General features: G+C 38.1%; 2 protein-coding genes across 4 annotated transcripts; both read left to right on the plus strand.

Annotated features, from left to right (window-relative positions):
* The first annotated feature begins 6,410 nt into the window (after positions 1-6,410).
* Positions 6,411-9,943, plus strand: LOC110908652. Its single transcript, XM_022153604.2, has 5 exons — positions 6,411-6,815; positions 7,517-7,710; positions 8,186-8,507; positions 9,379-9,468; positions 9,622-9,943. Exons 1-5 carry the CDS (start codon positions 6,720-6,722, stop codon positions 9,670-9,672), a joined length of 753 nt encoding a protein of 250 aa, XP_022009296.1. The 5' UTR covers positions 6,411-6,719; the 3' UTR covers positions 9,673-9,943.
* A 3,298-nt stretch (positions 9,944-13,241) lies between these two features.
* Positions 13,242-15,613, plus strand: LOC110908653 (E3 ubiquitin-protein ligase SIRP1). Of its 3 annotated transcripts, none has more exons than XM_022153605.2 (2): positions 13,242-13,445; positions 14,197-15,613. In XM_022153605.2, exon 2 carries the CDS (start codon positions 14,239-14,241, stop codon positions 15,370-15,372), a length of 1,134 nt encoding a protein of 377 aa, XP_022009297.1. In that variant the 5' UTR covers positions 13,242-13,445; positions 14,197-14,238; the 3' UTR covers positions 15,373-15,613. The 3 variants fall into 3 exon arrangements, with proteins under 3 accessions (XP_022009297.1, XP_022009299.1, XP_022009298.1); XM_022153607.2 differs by lacking the exon at positions 13,242-13,445 and adding an exon at positions 13,473-13,617; XM_022153606.2 differs by lacking the exon at positions 13,242-13,445 and adding an exon at positions 13,479-13,676.
* The last annotated feature ends 1,234 nt before the right edge of the window (positions 15,614-16,847 follow it).

Genomic DNA, 16,847 nt, shown 5'->3' on the forward strand with positions numbered 1-16,847 from the left:
TTATTTAACTTATTATGTTTACTTAGCTTTTAAGTATTCTAGCAGTTCCCTGCTTACGAGTTCTAATTTCTAGATACAATAGAACTCGTATTAGTGTATTAACTCAATTCAACTTTAACGATAATCACGAGATAGAAACCCTCACAACGAATGACAAAGTGCGATACTTAAACATCCATCGAATTCACGACGAATGACAAAGTATAACCCGAGTTTGAGCAGCACTTAAACATCCATCGGATAGTTTCAATCGATCGGATAAAGTATCGTAGCAGTGATTAGAGTTATTACCCTAATGACGGGCAGAGTTTCGGGATTTAGAAGGTATAATCCCGAGCTATTATTTACAAAAATAAAAGCTGACGGAAAGAAAAGAATTGAACAGTGATCGAGTTAATACCCTGTATCCGTAGCAGCGTTTCCCTATGCGGAAATTCGAATTTAGCAGAATAGGGGCGTTTTAAGAATGAGATTTCGACACCAGATGAAAGCTTGTGACCCGCCCTATTTATAGCAGAATTTTGGGTTTTACGCGGCCCGCGTAAACCCACACTTAACTTTTACGCGGCCCGCGAGGGTCGTAAAGGCGGTTAACGTTTGCTGAGTCATTGACACGTGGCGACACCAGGTTTTCGCTCATCGTTGAGCTGTCGCGGCCCGCGTGAACTCATAGAAACATTTACGCGGCCCGTGTGAAGCCTTAGTGCTTATCCGGAATAATTTTAAGTTGACGCGCCCCGCGTAAACCTATACTTACTTTTACGCGGCCCGCCTGAAACTTGATTTTCTTGTTTTCTTGGTTTTTCATGCACATTAGAGTTTCAGGGGTTCGGATTTCCACTTACGGAGTATTTTTAGGACATTTTTAGGTGAGTCGTTACATAGGGTGTTCTTTTGTGGCTTGTTTTTTCGGTTGTTCTTATGGCCCATAGAACACTCGGCAATTCTTCAAGCCAGTTGCTTTCATATCTTCCCAATCTGGTTTTGATTCCTTCCACTATGCTTCGATTTGTTCTCTCAACTTGACCATTTGATTGCGGGTATGCTACTGAGCTGAAAACCTGATTGATCCTGTATTCTTTGCACCAAACGCTGAAAGGCTTCTCAGCAAACTGCTTTCCATTGTCGGTGACAAGGACTCCCAACAATCCATAACGGCAAATGATGCTTTCCCAAACGAAGTCAATGATTTGCTTGCTCGTGATTTTTGCAAGTGGTTTAACCTCAGGCCACTTGGTAATATAGTCTACGACCACCAACAAAAAAATTACTCGACCTTTGCTTGGGGGGAATGGACCGACAATATCCATTCCCCATTTGTAGAATGGCCATGCTGAGGTTATTGGGACAAGATCATGTTTGGGACTTTTTGGGACAGGTGCATGAATCTGGCAGGCATCACACTTCCTTAGCTGCTCAATGGCATCTCGGTGCATTGAGGGCCAAAAGTACCCGAGGTTCATAAGTTTGGCAACCACCGATCTAGCTCCAAAATGAGCTCCACATATACCTTCATGAACCTCTTTGACCAAATACTGACTTTGCTCGGGACCAACACATCTTAGCAAGGGTGCGAGGTAACTCTTTTTGTATAGGGTCTCACCTTGTAGAACGTACTGCCTTGCCTTGATCTTAACCCTTTCAACCTCTGTTTGGTCATTAGGCAATTCACCATTTTTAAGGAACTTCTTAATTGGAGTCATCCAATTTGGATCTTCATCAGTGACTACGTCTTGAACTTCTAACTCATCAATTGACGGAGCTTTTAGTACTTCTAACAGCACCTTTTTAGTGAGGTGAGCGAAGGTAAGAGAAGCTAATTTGCTTAGAGCATCAGCCTTCTTATTTTGAGACCTTGGAATCTGTTTGATTGTACACATTTGGAAGGTGTTCATCAATTCTGTGAATTTTTCTTTGTACCTTTTCATGTTGGGCTCTTTTACAATGTAACTATCATTCACTTGGCTTGATACCAGCAACGAATCTGTGAACACTTCAAGCTTCTGGACCTTCATTTCTTTAGCCAGTCTTAAGCCGGCTATCAGTGCTTCGTATTCGGCTTCGTTGTTGGTTGTCTGAAAATCAAAGCGAAGAGCGTATGTGAATTCTAACCCTTCTGGGTTGATCAGAATAAGCCCAGCCCCTGACCCTTCAACACTTGAAGCCCCATCGGTAAAAAGCTTCCAGGCTTCGGGTTTGAGGGTTCAGTGGCAGCTGTGTTTACTTCAGTGACGGTTTGCTTAGGGACTTCTATAATGAAATCAGCCAAGACTTGGGCTCTGATGGCTTTTCTTGGGACATAGGTGATGTCATGTTCACCTAGTTCCACTGCCCATTTGGCTAATCGTCCCGAGTTTTCTGGTTTTTCAAGCACACTCCTAATGGGTTGGTCGGTGACCACTTGTATAGGGTGTGCTTGGAAATACCTTCGAAGCCTTCTAGCTATTTGAACTAGGGCTAGGGCCATTTTTTCCAGAGGAGGATATTTAGTTTCAGCCAATTTTAGAGTTTTGCTGAAGAAATAAACGGGTACCGGGGATCAATTCTCCCGTTTCTGGGGCTGCCATATCAGGTATACTGAGATCAATTCTCCCGTTTCTGGGGCTGCCATGTCAGGTAGGGTGAGGACCGCGCTTATTGCTTCTTCAGCAACTGAGAGGTATACTGAGATCAATTCTCCCGTTTCTGGGGCTGCCATGTCAGGTAGGGAAGCTAGGTGTTGCTTCATTTGGTTAAAGGCTTCTTCAGCCTTTTCAGTCCATTTGAAGTCTTTCTTATCGGTTCAACCTATGAGCGTTTTGAAAAAGGGGAGAGACATTTCCGCCAACTTTGAGGTAAAACGCTTCAAGGCTGCAAGCTTCCCGTTTAAGCTTTCTACCTCTTTCTTAGTTTTTGGTGGTTTGGTTTCAAGAACAGCTTTCACCTTGTTTGGGTTAGCCTTGATGCTTTGTTTCCCAACAATATGACCCAAGAACTTACTTTCCTCAAACCCAAATGAACATTTTTCAGGGTTGAGCTTCATGTTAACCTTTCTGAGGTTCTTGAAAGTTTCTTGAATGTCATCGAGCATTTGATACTCCGTCTTGCTTTTGATCACCAAGTCATCGACATATGCCTCCATGTTTTTACCAATTTGGCTTGCAAAGGCTTTGTCCACTAGACGTTGGTAGGTTGCTCTAGCGTTTTTAAGGCCAAAAGGCATCTTTTGGTAACAAAAGATTCCTTTATCAGTGTGGAACGCTGTCTTTTCTTCATCTTCTTCTTTCATGAGTATTTGATGGTACCCTTTGTATGCATCAAGAAAACACTTGAAAGGGTAACCGGTGAGGGAGTCAACCTTGAGATCAATTTCTGGTAGTGGATAGCAATCCTTGGGACAAGCCTTGTTAAGATCCTTGAAATCTATGCACATCCTCCAAGAGTTGTCTGGCTTTTTGACCATAACCGGGTTTGCAACCCACGATTGGTACTTGACTTCTCGGAGAATGTCGGCTGACACAAGCTTTTCAACTTCTTGGCAAGCAGCCAGGCTTCTCTCAGGTGCTAGACTTCTTTTCTTTTGGACCATAGGCTTGACATCCGGTGGTATTCTTAACTCATGTTCAGCAATGTTCCGAGGGATCCCTGTCATATCTTCTGGACACCAAGCAAAGACATCGCTGTAATATGTTAGCAACTTTTCAAGATACGAGAGGGTTTCTTGTGAAAGGCTTGGATTGACCCTTATTCTCTGTTTAGGGTACTTAGGATTTATGATTAGCCTTTGCTTATCTTCTCCACTTTTGGAACTTTCACCTTCAACCAGGTAGGCCTCCTGAGAAAGTTGGAGGGTTGCTATCCCCCTCTCGGTGGGAAATTTGACTGTGCCATGGCCAACAGACACGGCCATATAGAATGCACACTGCCCCGACCTTCCAATGATCACATCATAGTTTGAAGGTATGTTGATAACCACAAAGGTGAGTGGTTGGATTCTTTCCTTCTGACCTTCGCTGAAACGAACATTAAGTGTCAGTTGCCCTAAAGGCTTAAGGGGTATATCGACAATACCTTTTATGGAGGTTCCAGAGGGTTGAAGCCTTGAACGTTCTTCATTGCTCAAGCGGTTGAAGAATTTTTCGAACATGATTTCAGTGGCTGCCCCAGTGTCTATGTATGCCCTACTGTTTGTAACGTTCCCACAGTTGCTTCTACCACAATAGGGTTTGAAAGAGGGTCTTTCTCTGTCGGGGGAAAACAAACACACTGAAGCTCCCAAGCTTCCAACCGTTGTCTCTTGTGTGGAACCCAGAGATGTGACTTCTTACTGTTTCCGAGTTGCTTTATTTTAGCTCCCCAGGTTTTGAAGCTTTGAACCTTTTTACCTTTTAAGCACTCATGTATTTAATGTCATTTTATTTGGTTTGGGCTACCCCCGTCATCAGTCACAAAATTTCGACAATTTTGCGCAGGCTAATTGATCTATTAAAACATGTATCGACACTCTTTTGGATATATCACGAATTTACTTTTTGGGTTTTATCTTTCGGTTCTTAAACTGAGATTGTATCGACATCATAATGAACCAAACTGATGACGAACATACTCCCGCGCAATACGCGGGTAAATTTTACTAGTTAACTTTTATTTTAAATTTGATGAAAAATGTATAAAGAGAGCACATGGTCAGACTATGGACCTATCGCGACTCTTTAAGTTAACTAACTTAATAAACAATAACGTACACAAAGCTGAAACAATAGAGAACACGTTGTCGATAAACGATTTAGTAACATTCCTATTCCTAGTACCTTATAATTGAACAAAACATAATATTTCAAAGTTTTCAAAATACAATCATATAACAAAGAGTTGTAATCATTTATAATTAAAAAAAAACAATATTAAAATTTATGTAACTTTTATAACGTTGAATCACTTTAATAAAAATATATTAAAAGTAAAACTAAAAAAAAAAAAACTTTTCTTCCAGTTCTCATCAAAGGAGAATCACAGAAATAGACATTGTTAATCAAAATCTTTTCGATATAAATCTTACTTTTTAGCCATTTGAATCGAATTGTTTTAGAACTCTCATAAAAAGCGAGGGCTTATCTGTTTCAATCCCCTTGTAAAAATGTAGGTTTAGTTGTCTCATCTATTCAGTCGTTTAGCAACCTCATAAAAAATGTAGGCTAAATATTGGCTATCTTAACCGTCTAGCTAAAAGTATAGATTAAATCATAACCATCTTAACTGACGGAGCTGACATGACAGCTTCTGATTGGCCATCCTAACCGTCTAGCTAAAAGTATAGACTAAATCATAACCATCTTAACTGACGGAGCTGATATGACAGCTTCTGATTAATGAAAATATAACTGAGTACTTTGGTGAAGGGTGAATAAGAATCTTTATATTAGAAAAAATTATGATTACTATTTTTTTTTTGTATTTTGTCCGTGACATTATAGCCTAGTGGTATTTTAGGGTTGAGATAAGGCTTAGAGACCATTAGATCCTGTGTTCGATTCCCACAAGGGGGTTTTCTCAGATTTACTGGATTTCCTTCTAAATTGGTATATATGCATTATTGCCTATTGGAGATGGACATGATCGAATGGTTCCCACTAATAGCATGATGATACTCTAGTAATATGCAGTAATCCAAATCTACTGATTAAGAAAAACTATTTTCGTATTTTCCCTTATCAAAACAAAAGTACTATTGGTCAATGGTCCACTTATATATACATACATATATATATATATATAGGCCAGTTAACGTACAAAATGGTTTATCGTACATTGCGTACGCGATAACCCTAGCCGTCAGATCTTCATCCCCCATGTGATTTCATCCCCCATGTGATTTCATCCCCCATGCGACTTCACCCCATAAAACACAACATGCGATTTCATCCCCCCATGCGATTCCCAGATTCATGAACACGTTTTTTTATAACGTGTGAGTTATACTCTCGTACGTAATGTACCTTAAGGGCTATTATACGATACACTTTTCCTATATATATATATATATATATGTATATATATATATATATATATATATATATATATATATATATATATATTGAAAGGTGTGAATTACTCCCAAATATCAGGAGATCTAGCATACGTTATTTTAATCGGGTCCGCACTAGAGAGCCTCATCACAGAATAGATCCCCAATTTAAACCCTCAATAAGAAACCCCTATCACCCAGACTCAAACTCGAGACCTGGAGAAGAAAACTTATCCGAACCCACTACAGATGGAACTTAAACATCGGTGGCCACCACTAAAGCATTAGCGATGGTTGTCCACTTTTATATGGTCAAGTCATTGAAAAGACACCATAAACAAAAGAAAAGAAAAGTTAAAGGAGTTGCAAGTCATTTGTTCATACAGCAAGGGTAAAAAACATAAAGTAGCGAAATAAAAGCAAAACAATAGAAAACAAGCCATCGAGTTCTTCCCGGTGACCAGTGCCGGTGGCCGGTAGTTAAGTTTCATATTCTCACCGTTCATCTTCTCCGTCAAACTCACACATACACTGCTCGATTTTCACACACATACACCATAAACACACAGTGATTCAATTAACAATCTCACATCACATCCTCTCGTTCAAATTTCGATTCCATTCGTATGCGTAAATCAATGTAGTTCTTCTTCCGGAATCCATGATTCTATCAATTTTGATCGGTTAATTCAATATTCGTGTGTTTGTTTGTTATATGATGCTTTGTTCTGAATTGAACATTCAGATACAGACATGGCTCCGTGATTACGACAAGATTCAATCCGTTGCTGTGGTTCTAATTCACATTCAAGTATGATTTCCTTCTTTTCTATATGTATATCTAGTTGTATATCAGTATATGAATGTTTTGTATGTGTGTGTGATTGTTTGATTGTGTGAGTGTGGAGCCCTAGCGAATTGATTGATAGATTTGCTGTCATGATTGTATTTCTAGGGCTGAATAATTGTTGTTTATTTATTTCTGTATGTTATAGTAGTGGTCAGCTATAGAAATGTTATTGTGACATTTGTGTTGGTGCAAATGTTGTGATTTAATGATGTGTTTGATCGGTTTATGTGTGATTTGGATTCGAATTTACGTTTAGTTGTGATTTTTATATTTTTTTTTGTATCTGTTTGTGTGTGTATGGTTGTGTGTATATGAATGTTTTGTATGTATGTGTGATTGTGTGAGTGTGTGGAGCCCTAATTTGTTGATGGATGGATTTTTGTTAGCGCAAATGTTGTGATTTAATGATATGTTTGATATTTTCAAGTGCAATTTACATTCAAGTACGATTTTCTTGATGTAACTGGGTATACCGTATATGTATATGAATGTTTTGTATTATGTATGTATGATTGTGCGAGGTGGAGCCCTAACGTGTTGATGGATGGATTTGTGATGGTGCAAATGTGGTGATATAATGATATGTTTATGTGCTATTTAGATTCAAAGAGTGTAGTTAATGTTAAATTGTTGATTAATGGAAGCTGTGTTGATGTTTGAAGATTGGTTGTGCTTTGATTGGATCATTGGGAGCATTATACACTGGAGTTTGTGTGGTTAACCTTGGGATTGCCTTGTTTGCGTTAGTTGCTATTGAGAATAGCAGCCAGAGACTTGGGAGAACCTATGCTGTTCTTTTGTTTTCGGCAATTTTATTAGACATTTTGTGGTTCATCCTTTTCGGTCACGAAATCTGGTTAGTTTTCTCATTTACTGTTTCTTTCAGTCAATTTATATACTTTGTCTGCAACAAGTTCAGCCCTTGTCTGTAACAATATAGTTTAAACAAAGTGCACATGATTATAGAGGTAAATTTACATGTGTAATGATTTTTATGTTACTGTTTCTCATCAGGCGGTGTCCTTTTTCCCTAACTCAGTTATCTTTTTCTGTTAACTCTTAACACATGCCACTCACAGTGGCGAAGCTTGAGATTTCCGACCGGGGGGTCGAAAACTTATATACCCAAAAATTTCTATAAAACCGGGAGGTCGAAAACGTGTATACCCAAAAATTTCTATACGAAAACTACATATTCTCCACTCCAGAGCGAAAAGTTTGGGGGGGTCGCCCGCCCCCACTATGCTGCGCCAATGGCCACTCACATGAGTGCATCATGGTCATTTAGACTTAATATCTTGAGGTTCTAAAGCCCCATTTTGTCAATGCAGGTACATGTCCTCTGGGATTTATGGAAAGTTTGCTGTATTTTCAGTAAAACTCACTCTACTAATGCAAATTGTTGGGCTCTCGGTGAGGTCATCATCTTCACTGTTATGGATACAAATGTATAGGTTAGGGTCTTCGCAAGTAGATAGTTCGTGCCCCCAAGATGGCGACCAGGATTTGAGGAACAGTTTTATAAATCCCGCCACCCCTGCTTTCATTAGACCTAATTTTGGTCCCGAAGATGGTTTAGGAGGTTCTATATATGACCCGGTCTACTACTCGTCTCTTTTTTCAGATAATCAAGATGAAGGATTTTTACGTGAGGTATGATGTATCTTTGGTATGATTTACTAGAGGTGGTGACAAATTTAGTTCATTTTCTTATTAGTATGTTGATTTTATCTCCAACGGGCCACCCTTAAAAAATAAAAGCTTCAAAAGGAAGCTGGTCAAACAGGTCTAACAAGTTGAAAGTTGCCCAAAGGCCAAAGTATAGTATCATGCATATTTGACTTAGAGTAAAATGCCATTTTCGTCTCTGAGGTTTGGCCAGTTTTGCGACTGTCGTCCAAAGGTTTGTTTTTCCGCATCTGGATCCAAAAGGTTTGAAAACTTGCTCTTTTCATCCAGCTCGTTAACTCCATCCATATTTCTCTGTTAAGTCTGGGGTATTGTCGTCTTTTTTGTTAACTTAAGGGTATTTCCGTCTTGTTTAAGTACTTGTACATTATGCTAAATGCGTGTACATAAAGTGAAAAAGACCGAATTGCTCTTTAAGTTCAAAAAAAGACGAAAATCCCCTGCGTTAACGGAGAAAAATGGATGGAGCTAACGAGCCAGATGAAAACGGCAAGATTTTAAACCTTTTGGATCCAGATGCATAAAAACAAACCTTTGGACGAAAATCGCAGGCCAAACCTTAGGGACAAAAATGACATTTGACTCTTTGACTTAAAAAGATTTATATTAGTAATAGTATGAATGTCTTCAATAAGAGATAGATACATGTTTATTCAAAATGTAGTGTCGAAACTCGGAGTGAATAATTTTCGACTTTCGATATGTTTCACGGTTGTGAATATTTTATACACTAATATTCGACAAAATGAAGATCCTCACTATGCATAAACAATTTATATATGTGTTTGTGCCTTTTGAGTTTGAATGAGCTTGCAAAAATATATTCTGTTTGTAGGGTGAAAATCATTTCAGTAGCCCGGATAGGTCTATACCCGATGCTCCTTTGTTGAAACCGTCTCTGAGCGGATCTTTCCAGACTATACATGTAAGTTTCGACTTTGGTTTTCATACTTGCTTGATTATTTAAGCTAAGGGACCCCAAATTTGTTTGACTCTTGAAAAAAGTTGGTTGGCTCGACTCATGGAAAGATATTTGTTGACTCATTGAAGTACCGCTCGTGTGTCATGTAATCTGCAGGAAACAAGTGTAGAAGGCAGGCTCGGGAGTTATCGAAGTGCGGGATTATGATTATGAGATAATACAGGAGACATATGTTTGCATGAAGACGACCTTTAGAAATGGATGATAATTTGTTTATTCAAAATTTACAAGCTCTGTATAGTTGCCCAGGGCAGGCTTGTGCTATTTTTGCAGAATAGGCAAAGGTAGATGGTGTGTGTTACTGTTGGGTTTATGAGCTTGTAGTAATGTGTAACAATGGCAGACTTAAAGAAATGATTCAGCCGTTGTTCATGACTTGATGAGACTTCTATAATTCATAGTTTTTTTTTTTTTTTTTTTTTTGGTATGTTGTGAAAAATCGGACCATGAGTTTGGGACCGAACTAGAACATTGGGAGTTATTCGGGTATTTAAGTCGTCGTCTAAGCAATGTGTAATTCAGGCTTTTCTCTGTTTCATTTGGGCCGGATGCTATAACTGTAACTTAGAACTGGCTGTAGCTTCATAATTCATTTATACTAGTATGGATAACAAACATTGTAACCACTTGTTCTAGAATTGAGTTTAGTTTTTTTGTTTCCTTGACTTGAGCCAATTATACTTGCATGATGCATCCAGGTTAAGAAGTTAGAGGCTCTTTGTTTACCTCTTAATGAGGCTCTTAATGGTTCAGACCTCTTACTGGTTCAGCACTTAATGGTTCAGACTGTTTGTTTCACGAGCAGATGTCTGAATGGTTAAGATTTATACAAAGTCTAAATGGTTAAGACCTCTAATCTGAATTGGTCAGACATTTGCCTCTAAACGGTTAAGCATTATACAGGCTCTTACTGGTTCAGACCTCTTACTGGTTCATCACTTAATGGTTCAGATATCTTACTGATAACTGATTCAACACTTAACCATTCAGATGTTGACAAACAGCCCCTTAGACAACTGTTAAAAAATAAAAGAAAAATTACAAGTTTTGTTCTTCATCTTTATACCACTTTTCAGGCGGTGTCCTTTTTAACGAATATTGACAGGCGGTGTCCTTTACTAGGTATTTTGTTGCAAGTTTAGTCCTTTACACCCAACCCAGTTAAAAAACCCTGTTAATTGTTGGGTGTAAAGGACTAAATTTGCAACAAAATACCTAGGTAAAGGACTAAACTTGCAACAAAATACCTAGGTAAAGGACTAAACTTGCAACAAAATACCTAATAAAGGACACCGCCTGAAAAGTGATATAAAGATAAAGGACAAAACTTGTAATTTTTCTAAAAAAAATAATAATTGGCCTCACTTTTAATACAAACCGGATATGTGCAGAAAATATATAGGACCTTTGGTTTTTATTGTAGCTTTAAGAGTATTCACAACCTCACCCCCTAGAGGTGTAAAAAAAACTGGTTTGGGCCCTGGTGACCCGATTCTCAACCCGGCACGGTAACCCAAAAAACCAGTTTGTGTCAAACCCATTAGTGCCCAGTCCGGCCCGCCGAATTATTATAGGTTTGGATTAAACGTGTAGAATCGATTTTAAATGGAACAGGTATGTGTCTCGCTTTAAAATCAATTAGAACACAAAAGAAATATTTAAGGGTTGTTGACCCTCCACAAAAGTTGTAACCAGTTCTATACGTTATATTATATACAACACCAACTTATAATATACAAATATACTTTATATAAGTTGGTGTTTTATATAACATAGAGATCGTTTTTTTTTTTTTTTTGAGGGGGGGGGGGGCACAAGAGGGGCACAACGGTCACAACAAACGTGATCATTGATGATCATAGGTGGAGGCAGTCTTGGCTGTTGTGGGTGGGAAGAGGAAGACTGGTTTGGGGAGGGGTGGGTCGTTTTTATCTATTATTTAATTTATTTTCTTTTTACTTTTCAATTAAAACAAAAATAATAGAAAGGTAAAAACAAAAAAAAATTTAAATAAATGCTCCATCACAGTCATGATCACCTTCACGAAATTCCATCACTCTCAAGTGATAGAACCACTTGCGGCGGTGTCTCATAGTGGTCAGTCCATCACTAAGCCCCATCATGGGGTGCCCCCTCCTCCCTTAATCAAAATCTTTTTCTAGTATTCTTGTTTTTGCGACTCTGTTTACAATCATACACATGCAAATCATATACAATGGGATCATGGTTCGAACGATTGCGGGAAATCAAAGAGCAACAAACTCTCATTTTATTGTCCAATATATGTATGAACCATCAGAATCCAAGTAACTATGCCTCTTTAATTTAGTGGTGTTAGTTTGTTGTCACCTATATGTCATCATAATCTATTCATGGCTTGAGGATACCCAATCTGTTATGGTCTTCAATGATCCATTGAGCTTGAGACTTTGCAATTGCTCTCTGTGACGGAGTCAGAAAACTTTTCCAATGGTGTCATTTCTTTTTCGATACGCGGGTTTATAATTCTTATGTTTTAGAAACCATAAATACTTACAAACACAATCCTAATAATCATTAAAGGATTGATTCAGGACTAACAATGTACATTATTATCAAATTTTATGAGTTCGAATATCTTTTTGTTTAATTTACACGTGTGATTCAAGTACTAAAACAGCATAAAATATGAATTATCGGTCTTTATAATATAAAACGAATAAAATAAATATTCAATTAGTCTTTGGTAAAACACATTGATCGTCCAATTTTCATTTTATTCTGAACAAACACTTGGCAAATATAAATGGATGTGTTAATGATATTCATAATTGTATGTTACATTACTAGAGCATTTACGATATAGTGTTTCAAACGACTTTTATCTCACATAAAAGAGATAGCATGATGTGTTGAGAGAGGAAGGATAAACATTTTTGTGCAAAACCGTAAAAGTGGTTATGAGAGACGGGGAAGAGAGGGGTGACGTTTTCTAGATCTGTTTTTTTACTATGAGATGGGCAACAATAAGGGTGAGCGGAGTGGGGGCGGTAAACCCACTCGGTACCGACCCCCATCCACCGCCAATAAGTTTACCGATCAAATGTTACCGAATTGGTGGCCAAAATCGGTGAAGGTTCACCGAGTTGGGGAGAGGGAGGGAAGGGGAGAGAGAGATGGGTGTGTGGTGAGATCCATGCCTTTTAACCAATCACACATTTTTCTCTTTTTTCTAAATAGTTTACCTAAACCCCATTAGGTAAAATACCGTCAACGTTTTTGAGCATTAGGTAAACAAATTAGATAAATTGTCGTGGCACTGTCTGATTGGGTGAATGGGGAGTTTACCTATTCCAAATAGGTAACCACTCCCTTCACCCTAAGGATGTTCCAGATGACTTGGCTACTGTTTTTAAAACCTCCTATTTCCATCTAATCAAGGAATAAATTGTCCCTAAATCTAGACACAACATTTGAGATGAGCTCGATACCAGTACTGAAAGCACTTATCTCTAAAATAGGTATCGGTACTAAAAATGCTCGGTACGGTACGCTATTCGAAGAATCAAAGGTTAAAAGTGGGTAAAATACTGTATCATACGGTACCAAAAGTACCGATCTTAAAAACGTAAAAATGGATGCCAAATGATACCAAAATTCGATCGGTACAATATGGTTAGATACCAAAACCGGTCCGGTACCAATATTGTCCGATACTCAGTACCAACATCCTTTGTGTTTTGGAGCTGAAAAGCAAATTCCCAATTCACTTCAATGATGAATCTAAACCCCTAAAATTAATTTTACCCTGGGAAATTAACCAATCAAACACGACCCCACAAATTCTTTATCAATCTCCCCCCAAAAAAACTTCAAATTTTCAAGATTTGGATAACAAATCCAAATCCAAATTCATCTCCCTCTTTTCCTTGCTGTTTTCGGTAACCCTCTTCTTCTTCTTCCTTTAAATCTTTTAAAAAATTTACTGTTTCCAGAATCTTGAAATTTCAATTCAATTTTGTCGCATGCCCTGTAATTCTTCTAGACTCTTCGACATAAATTCTGTAATTTTTCTCACATTTACGGCTACCCATTTGCCTATATGAGCTTGTGGTATGTTAAAAATCTCAACTTTATTTAAAAAGAAAGCTAATTTCTTGGTTCAGAACCAGGTTAGATGCTCTGTTCAGCAATAATCATTGATGATTCTTGGGTTATGTGATTTTTGATCAATCATTTACCATTCAATTTCATGTCTTAACAAGGGTTTTTGTTGTTAATTAATGATTTATATGTAATTTAACTGTTTATGATGGAGAATTTTAGGGTTCTTGTTTGTGGGTATTGGTGGATTATGATTTCAAGATTATTATATTTTCAAGATGTCTCATGTCTTAACAAAGGTTTTTGTTGTTAATTGATGATTTTGTGAAATTTAGCAGCTTATGATGAAGAACTTTAGGGTTTTAGTTTGTGGGTATTGGTAGATTATGATTTCAAGATTAGTATATTTTCAAGATTTTCCATGCCTTAACAAGGTTTTTTTTTTTTTTTTTGTAAATTGATGAATTTTGTGTAATTTAGTAGCTTATCATGTAGAAATTTGGGTTTCTGGTTTGTGGGTATTGGTGGATTATGAATTTCAAGATTTTCAAGATTTCTAATGGGTGTTTCTTGATTCAATAATTGCAGAAATCTTAAGTGAGAGAGAGAGAGAGATATAGAGAGAGAGACATGGAGGAAGAGAGAGAAGCAACAAGATATTGGTGCCATGAATGTTCAAGAGTTGTTAATCCTGTCATGGATGTCGAACCGATCAAATGTTCGTTATGTCAAGGCGGATTTGTGGAGGAAATGGACAGCCTAACGGCAGATCACCGCCACGCAGGCGGTGGTGGTTCGGACTCCGAATATGGTATCTCATTGTGGGCTCCTATCTTGCTTGGTATGATGAACACCCCTCACCACCACCAGAGAGTTAGACAGCAGGGGTTTAATGAGGAAAATGAGCAAGAAAACCGCAGTGGGCCCCACAACCGCGGTGAAGGAGGAGAGTCGGAGTTGGACCCCGAACTCGAATATTTAAGGTGGAGGAGAAGCTCCCTTGCCATTCTTCGCCTTCTTCAGGGTATTCAGGCCGGAATGGTATCCGAATCGGAGAATAACGAGGATGGAGGAGACATCGGACATGAACGGGAACGGGAACGTGTTATTCTTATCAATCGGTTGAACGGAACTATCATCGTTCGCAGTGGCAATGGTGGTGGTAATCCAGCTGATCCGAGTAATATGTCCCAAAACCATGTGTTTGGATCGTTTGGCGATTATTTCGTGGGGCCCGGTTTAGAACAACTCCTTCAGCATTTAGCCGAAAATGACCCGAACCGATATGGGACACCACCCGCCCAAAAGGAGGCGGTCGAGGCAATGCCGACGGTCACAATTGAAGAAAACTCGATTCCATGTTCGGTTTGTTTGGAAGAATTTGAAGCTGGAACCGAAGCTCGAGAGATGCCTTGTAAACACCGGTTTCATGGCGAATGTATCTTGCCGTGGTTGGAGCTTCACAGTTCTTGTCCCGTTTGCCGGTATCAGTTGCCGGCTGATGAATCGAAGATCAACCGAGAACAAGACGGGTCTAGGGGCAATTCTAGAAATCCAAACCGGGTTGTAGACGAATCAAGAAACGCAATGAATGATGAAGATACACAATTATCAACATCTTTTCCTTGGCCTTTTAGTAGTTTGTTATCATCGACATCGGGTTATGATAATTCCAACTCAAGTTTGGTGACGAGATCAGCTTCTGGAGGCTCAGGGTCATCAACCCGGGCCCACGAAGCTGATCATCAAGAAGACAGTCATTGAAATCTCTTCTAAGTTGGAGATATCAAGTCAACATGAGTGGTTTTGACTTGATATCTAAACAACGAGTGGCATATCGGGCTTCTCTCTGTATCTCCGTCTCTAATCGTCCTATCTCTCATTGTGCGACCGTATATGCATCTCATTGTTGGTAGTTATCGGTATTGTGTATATGTTGATTTTATGTTAAGATATATTTTAAACCTTAATTTATTAAACTTCACTTAAAGTGATTGATCACGTCCATTATTTCTCATCGCGTGGTTCAGAATCGCGGTTGTTGTGATTGTGACAAGGCCTTACGCTAAATGCAAAAGCTGTTAAAAACGCCGTTTGTGTAAAGACGAGATGTGGATGTTAAACAACTGTTTTATTTGCATAAAAACCAAACACGTTGAGAGGTTTATAGAAGACTAGAGCCTTAGTCAAAAAAGCTGCTAGGTTCACTTATGAAAAATTAACAGAGTAAATATTAAAGAAAATTATATAGTGAATATACTTATAGGGTTATTTATACGCTAGTAACTATGTTAAAGTAAATTATATATATATATATATATATAGGCATGCCTTGGGTTATTTATACTTTATTAAAATTGATTGATACACTATTAAAAAGTTGTTACATGCCTTGGGTGGTGTTATATAAATCATCTATTAGAAGGCACACACACAAAACAAATAATTTCATACGTAAGAAAATGTACAATAGTAAAAGGATACATTATCATACATACAATCTTGACAAGTATAAAAGAAAATAGTTAGGAACTAGTGAAAATATTTTGAATGCCAACTTTGTTTTCACGAATGTTAGAACATCTCTTTGAAGTAGAAATACATACTACAATAGGCCATTCTTTTTGCATATGCATTTGTGCTCATGACGAAAATCACTTTTTACATCTAAGTTTTCAATTTATTATGTTAAGGTCCGAATGTTTAGACTGCAACCAATCTTGTGCAGAAATCAATCAATGATTTCTAAAATCTAAATAAGAGTTCATATCGGTACCTAGTCTTTTGATAAACGACGAAATTGAAATTAAGAAAAGAAAGATAATTAAGGGGCTGTTTGGCAACATCTGAATGGTTAAGTGCTGAATCGGTAAGAGATCTGAACTATTAAATGCTGAACTAGTAAGAGGTCTTAACCATTAAGAGCCTGTATAATGCTTAACCGTTAAGAGGTAAATGTCTGACCAATTCAGATTAGAGGTCTTAACCATTCAGACTCTGTATAAATCTTAACCATTCAGAGGCAAATGTCTTAACCATTCAGACATCTACCCATGAAACAAACAGTCTGAACCATTAAGTGCTGAACCAGTAAGAGGTCTGAACCATTAAGAGTCTCATTAAGAGGTAAACAAACAGCCCCTAAGGAGAGAAAATAAACAAAAAGCTCAAGGAAACAATTATTTCCGACTTCTTTTCATTTCCTTTTCTTTCGCTTCTCTGACTTGGTCGGTATTCAG

The sequence above is a fragment of the Helianthus annuus genome, chromosome 14, assembly GCF_002127325.2.
Source record: "Helianthus annuus cultivar XRQ/B chromosome 14, HanXRQr2.0-SUNRISE, whole genome shotgun sequence".
Lineage (NCBI taxonomy): Eukaryota > Viridiplantae > Streptophyta > Magnoliopsida > Asterales > Asteraceae > Helianthus > Helianthus annuus.

Bases quoted from the DNA above. Each gene is read 5' to 3' on its own strand.
- LOC110908652 (XM_022153604.2), top strand. From the start codon at position 6,720: ATGATGCTTTGTTCTGAATTGAACATTCAGATACAGACATGGCTCCGT. The intron at 6,816-7,516 runs GTATGATTTCCT...TGATGTTTGAAG, and splicing joins TGGTTCTAATTCACATTCAA to ATTGGTTGTGCTTTGATTGG. The intron at 8,508-9,378 runs GTATGATGTATC...TTCTGTTTGTAG, and splicing joins ATGAAGGATTTTTACGTGAG to GGTGAAAATCATTTCAGTAG.
- LOC110908653 (XM_022153605.2), top strand. From the start codon at position 14,239: ATGGAGGAAGAGAGAGAAGCAACAAGATATTGGTGCCATGAATGTTCA.